Raw genomic sequence first — 6,921 nt, 5'->3', positions numbered from 1 at the left:
CGTAACTGACTCTCGGACCCAACCTGATTTTTCGTAGATCGAAATTTATCTTTTTGATAAACTTTAAATCCGTTTTTATAGTTTTATTAAAAGGATAAATTTTTGGGTGATCAATCGCACCCTAACAAAGATTAGTGGCGACTCTCTCCTTTTATTTTTTTCGATTTTAAGACTACATTTTACGTCTGACGATCCAAAACCGTTACGACAGTATCCAATTAATGTGATAAAAAAAAATTATGTGTAAAACCTATCTGGCGTGATCACTTTAAATTAAAAGATTTGAAGGATTCTAACTTTATTTGAAGGACTATGACCGAAAGTATGCTTTTTATTTCTGTTGCTTAATCTCGGGTGTTTTGTAAAAGTTTCGGTTAATAAGTTTACAAATATTTTCAAATTATTTCAAAATTGAAAAACCAATGACATTTGTCGATAATGTCAACAAAAATTTTACAGCTAAAAACCATTTTAAGTTTCCAATGAAAATATTAGCATAAATATTAACATGGGAACAAAAAAAAAATTAGTGGATAACGCTATATATATCATTACGCAAAAATGGACATTTCACTATATCTTTTTCTCCACGTTTTACTAAAAAATGCTACGGCATTTACACACTAAAATTTCCAACATCAAAATAGTCAATTACATTTTTAATGGTATTTTTATATTTTTAGCGACTTTTATAAATGCTAAATATTATTAGCATGAGAGAGTAAAAATTAGTGGATGAGGTTATAGGTAAGTTTTTTATCAAATTAATTAAAAGTTACATGTGTGTATAAATATATAAGTATTTCACATACGATTTGTTTGTTATAATTGTACAATTGTTTAATTATAATAACAAATTATATAAAAATTTATCACTTTTAAATATGAACTCTTGATCAATCTTATATGATTTTAAATTTTAATTAATTAATTATAATACAATAATTATAAGATATATACCCGTTATCATTATATCGAAGAGCAAAATGAAAGCCGACATATTCGTCAACTCAATTTGTGGTGGAAAGGTCGCTCTACAACGTACGCCATATAGTTGGCATCCATCAATATGTGAGCAATCATTCCACCTTTACATTGTTGAAAATAATATTTCTATTTTTTCAACAAAAAAAAAAAAGAAAGAAAGCAAGCAAAAGCTAAAGAGAAAATTAAACCATGTTGCTGAAAATTCTATTCCCACCTTCTCTGTTCTTCACTGCAACATCTCTCTTAACGTTGGCCTCCATGGCTAATGGTGGCTTAGAAGAAGTAAGAGGGAAACATGTTCAATACTCTTAAGTTTTTTGGCGTTGGTTTACAGGCTTCTGCAGCTTCCACGGTCATGCTTTCAAGCAGAGCTGCCATGGTTGTGCTTTATACACCAGCCTTCCTCATCGGCGTCGCTTCCTTCGTGCTCTTCCCTGATGAGGGTTTCAGATTTTTGTTACTGAAATCTGCAATAACCATCCATTTTGGCAAGAGAGTTTTTGAGGTATCTATCTTCATCTAACCAAGGCATACTTTCTAAAAGAAAGATTTAAATGAAAGTTTTTAAGGAAAGTTCATAAAGTTTTTAATTAAAAATGATTAAATAAAAATTAAAATTAAAAATTAAAGTCGACAGATTGTGAGGTTTAATTATATAAATTAAGTATATAAATTTTGAAAAAAATAATAAATTTTGATAATATTTATATATATTTTTAGTAAAAAAAAGTTACTATTAAATAAATATCGATTAAATTTAAATTATAAATAATATTTTTAATAATTTTTTATATATTATTAATTTTTATATTAAATTTTATTAATCAATCGATTTAAAATTTTTTATTAAAGTTTTTATTAAATAATTTTTAAGAAAAAATTTTTCAAATTTCACCTAAAAAATTTCATGTAATTTTTTTTTCTTATTTTCTAAAAAGACAAATCAATTATGTTGTTGGACTTTTACTTACATTTTAAGTTTTCATTTGTTTCTCTTTAAAAAATATATTTAGATTTTTTTAAAAAAATCTGTTATTTGGATGGATCATCGAAAATTAATTTTGGTTGTTTAGTTGTTTTGTGAATTTTTTTAATTTTTAAATAATATGTACATAATTATTAAAATATTAAAATTGTCCATTATTAAAATTATTAATATTAAAAATAATTATATTTTAATAATATTTAAAATATAATTATTTTTAATTTAATCTTATTCATAATATTATCTTATTTTATCTTATCATAATTTTATATACCAAACACATAATAAAATATTTAAAATAATCTTACTATTCACCAATCCGAGAAAAGAAAGTATCAATTTGGCATTAATATGCAGGCATTAATATAGGAAATTAGATGCGGTATATAATATATGTACTTTATATTAGAATTCAAAATTTACCTCATTTGGTTATTTCAATTTTGAGTTATACTGCCGATTTGAAAATTTCCAGAATTGAATCTTTAGCTTTTTACCAATTCGAAGCTCAACGATATCGTTTCTCTACTAAATCAAACAAAAGTCTCATATTAACAATGTTTTTGCAGGCTCTTTTTGTACATAAATACAGCGGCAAGATGGGTCTTGACACAATGATTTTCATGCTAGTGAGTTACTTGGTATCAAGTGCAAGCATGATATACTCACAACACCTCACACATGGAGTTCCAGAGCCACCAATCGATTTAAAGTATCCTGGAATAGTCTTGTTTCTTGTAGGAGTAAGTGGCAACTTGTGCCACCATTGCCTTCTGTCCAAGCTCAGAAGAAACGACACTGCCAAAGAATATAAGATCCCCGAAGGTGGTTTATTTGAGTTAGTGGTATGCCGTCACTATTTATTTGAGATTTTAGGGTTTTGGGGAATCTCTTTCATTGCCCAAACATTGTATACATTTTCATTCACCATAGGCTCTACTTTGTACCTGATGGGTAGGAGTTATGCCACTAGAAGATGGTACCTTTCCAAATTTGAAGATTTTCCAAAGGGAGTCAAGGCTATGATTCCATTTATATTCTAGATATATATATATATATATATATAGGGTTATAAAGAAACTCTCAATTTGAGAATAAAAAATATTCATAGATTTTAAAATTTGAACTCTAGATATGTTAAATATTAGTTTTTAAAAATGACTATTTTAAGTTCGTATACGTGAATAAAAGTATGTTTTTATTAGCATTGTTGGCAAACCAATTAAGACTATTGATAGCACTTTCATTATGTTCATTTTAATGAGAACAAAATTATGTTTCTATTAGCATGTATTTTTTTTTATTCATGTTTAATATTTTCTTAGCAATGTGCAATTTTTTTTTTTTATCTTAGTTCTATATTTTTTCTATGACTGACTAATTAGATGAAGGCTATAAATACACAAACTAGGATCCAACTTAGGGCATTGTAGCTGAGCCAAGTTAAGTTTGTCCATTGTTTAACTCAAATTCGGCTTGATCAGAAAATTCAAGGTTTAAAGTTTTATTTCATTTTTTACAATTGAATTCAACTTTTAATTTTATCAAATAATTATAAACTTGATAAAATTATAAATATAAATATTAAACATTATATTTTCATCATTTTAAATATATATACTTATTAAATTTATTTAAAAAATAAAAATTAAATTAATTAAGTTAATAAATTTTTTGAATTAGAGATAAAACACTTAAATTCAACTTATCTATTTATTCAAGTACGCTGAGTTCAAGTTCAATTGGATAATCAACAAATCAAATTCGAATGTTATCATAATCAAATATTCCAATTATCTTGCTAATAGTCTGTCGAATTTGCACTCCTTTCATTTATTTGATTCGGTAAAGGATATTTCTCGTGCTGATTTGATTTCCTGTAACAGAACATCCGTTAACAACAGTGATTGCCATGTGAAAAACTTTGCAATCTGTCAGGTTCCCACGCATCCAAATTTTGCCAGATAATTGCTGAGGTGTTTTTGTTCTTTACTTTTCTTTTCTCTTTCTTCCCATCCATTGGCCACCATTTAAATATTCATTTTAGAATTTAAGGGTTATCAATTTTTTTTAAGAAAAAAATATACTAATAATAATATTATTTAAATATTAAATTCTTAATTTTAATAATTAGAATATAAATCCCGATAATCTTAAAATACCAAAAACAAATTCAAGATTTCCATCTAGTGTTTCTTTATAATTAGGATGGAATGTTTTTTATATAATCCATTCCAAGGTTAATTTGGATTAAATAAGCAAACACGTTAATGGAAAAAAATAACTATTGCATTAATATCTTAATAAATATATTTTTAAAAATATATATTCAACATTTTTAAAAGTCAATCAATAATATATTTCAAATTTAGAAAATTTTGATAAGTGAAGTGGTAACAATTCTTTGAAAGTGATAATGAGAGTAATATACTATTAGAAATTTTGAGTAATTAAAAGGTTAACTACTACATAAGTTCAATTTTTTTCATTTTATTAGGGGGTACTTTTAGGTTGAAAAAATAAAATAAACTTTTTTTCTCGTTAGTATTAATCAGCAAACAGCCAAAGGCATGTTGGATTTTTTAATCGAATTAACGTATCAAACTAACATGAATTCATAGGTTTTTGTTAGCTCGACCACCTCATCAAGTCCACATGTGGAACCCCTAAGATGTTGATTTGGCACACCTTAAATAAAGAGTCACTGCTAGGTCAACTCGAGCCTATCAGATCATCATTAGCCTTTAAAGGTAACCTCAAGTAATCTAAGCTACCTGTGACTCCCACGTTATAAGTATAAATAGCACATTCCAGATACTTTCCAACCATTTGGCATTTCCCTATTTATTGTTTTCTCTTTCCTATTCCTTTCCTAGATTGACCACTAACTTAAGTGTAAGAGCACAAATGTTGAGACCACCCACAGCTTCTATTGTTAACTGCTTTCTTTCTTTCTTTGTTTTGATTTCAGGATGTCATCTATCACAAATAGTTCGACACAAATATTTGACTTGCCAAGTAGGGAGACTTTTAATATAAGTTGAACTAAAGATGCCACCCAGATAAAGCGCTATCAAGAAATGAGAAACAACTATCTTTGGGACAAATACCCAGCTCAATCAACCCAATTCAGATTGACTTACAACACCAGGTCCCATTATGGAGTAATTGCAAGCCTTGACCTAACAACTTCAATCCCTAAAAAAAATTATCCAAAACCTTACCTCACCTCAAGCTTCAAAGGCACCTGAACCGAGCACCTTAAAAAAGCCACATGTCCAAATATTACCAAGCTACGATGACAACGTAGCCTTATCAGCATCAAATGATGAGCAAGAAGCCACCCTAATGACTTATAATCCTACAAATACCTCAATATAATCTACCACAAAAAATCCAAATAAACCACTTCAGAGCCTCGAATGCATAAGGACCTAAAAGCTCGGATGCAGGCTATGGAAAAAGAATTAAAAAACAAGGCCATTATCTTTGATGATGAGCTAAAATTCTTGGAAAATTTTCTCTTTACCAAGGAGATCGATCAAGCTATGCCACTAAAAGAGTTTAAGATGCCAACCTTAGAGACATATGACATACATCTGACTCTTTTGATCATTTAGAGCTTTAGCGAACTAATATGATAATGTAGGGAACCGATGAAGCCCTTAATGTGCAAAGGACTAGCCATTACACTTAAAAGGATAGCTCGGTCATTATATTGTAGTTTAGAACTAAGGCTAATTAGCGCCTTTAAATAACTCAACCACTCTTTTTTGTCCAGATTCACTAACAACCTACGAACAAAGAAAACTACATTTAGCCTAATGTCATCTACCAAGGCTAAAATGAATCCTTGAAAGAGTACATTACACATTTTAATGTTAAAGCTGTTCAAGTCAAAGATTTAGAGTAGATCATAGCAAATCATCGCTCTGACTAATGGACTAAATGACAAAAAGTACCACTTTAAGCTCACTCTCTCCTTAGAGCCATCAAAGACTTTGGTCAATATTCTATTCATTGTCAAAAAATATATAAACACTGAAGCTATAATAAAAAGCAATCAAGGTGAGAGAGACATATCCATTTTTCTCGTTTAACGAAAAAAAAAAAAGAAAATATATGATCTTCCACGAGAGAAAGGAATCTACTATCTCTCAAGAAGGAAAAAAATCTACAATCTTCATTAAGGTAAAGATTAAGATACCGTAGGGCTAATAGCTTGAGTCAACAACAAAATAATTACATTGTAATGAATACCTCCCAAAAGAAGATTTTAATGCATATTAAAAAGGACCATGAGCTTAAATGACCAAACCACTGAGCTAAAATATCAAAAAAGATGTGTTTTTCACAGAGACTATAGTCACAACACTAAGTGTTGTATTGACTTGAAGAATGAAATTGAGAACTTGATAAAAAAAGGTTGGTTTGGTAGGTTTATGGATCGAGAAAGATAATGTCAGGGAAGAAGAAATTTTGAAAGAAGAAATCAAGAAAAAAATACGATAAGGAACCAAAAAAATAGAAGAGAAAGAAACAAAGGTAATGGCAATCTGTGAACTAAACAGGAAGAGGATAAAAGGAACAATGTGGATAATAAGCCCAGTGCGGGCATTATAAATGTGATTATTAAGAAAACCTTTACACTAACCAAGAAAAAATTTTATTATGGGATAATGATGGCCATAGAATCTTTGGCTAAGAAGCAAAAAAATTGAAAGGACAAATTGATATACTTTGTTTTGAAATATTTAAAGAGAATTCAATTCTCACATAATGATACTATTCTAATCCAAGTTGTGGTTTACAATTATGTGGTAAGGAAGATCTTATTTGACAATAGAAGTTCTATTGATGTCCTATATTATGCCATAGTGTTGAGAAGGGCATAACCAAGGAAATGTTGAAACTATTCACCATCACGTTGATCAACTACAAAAATGAAC

General features: G+C 28.7%; 1 protein-coding gene across 1 annotated transcript; it reads left to right on the top strand.

Moving 5' to 3' along the window:
* The first annotated feature begins 1,047 nt into the window (after nucleotides 1-1,047).
* Nucleotides 1,048-3,259, top strand: LOC111296940 (uncharacterized). Its single transcript, XM_089741688.1, has 2 exons — nucleotides 1,048-1,492; nucleotides 2,542-3,259. The coding sequence occupies exons 1-2, from the start codon at nucleotides 1,283-1,285 to the stop codon at nucleotides 3,013-3,015; spliced, it is 684 nt and encodes a 227-aa protein (XP_089597814.1). The 5' UTR covers nucleotides 1,048-1,282; the 3' UTR covers nucleotides 3,016-3,259.
* Nucleotides 3,260-6,921: the final 3,662 nt, after the last annotated feature.

The sequence above is a fragment of the Durio zibethinus genome, chromosome 12 (genome assembly GCF_047325235.1).
Source record: "Durio zibethinus cultivar Kanyao isolate XHJ-2024 chromosome 12, ASM4732523v1, whole genome shotgun sequence".
In the NCBI taxonomy this organism is placed as follows: domain Eukaryota; kingdom Viridiplantae; phylum Streptophyta; class Magnoliopsida; order Malvales; family Malvaceae; genus Durio; species Durio zibethinus.
This window is presented reverse-complemented; position numbering and strand designations above follow the sequence as displayed.

What these genes read in the sequence shown, in the direction of transcription:
- LOC111296940 (XM_089741688.1), top strand. Translation starts at nt 1,283, where the DNA reads ATGTTCAATACTCTTAAGTTTTTTGGCGTTGGTTTACAGGCTTCTGCA. An exon ending in TTGGCAAGAGAGTTTTTGAG is followed by an intron (nt 1,493 to 2,541) that starts GTATCTATCTTC and finishes ATGTTTTTGCAG; the next exon opens with GCTCTTTTTGTACATAAATA.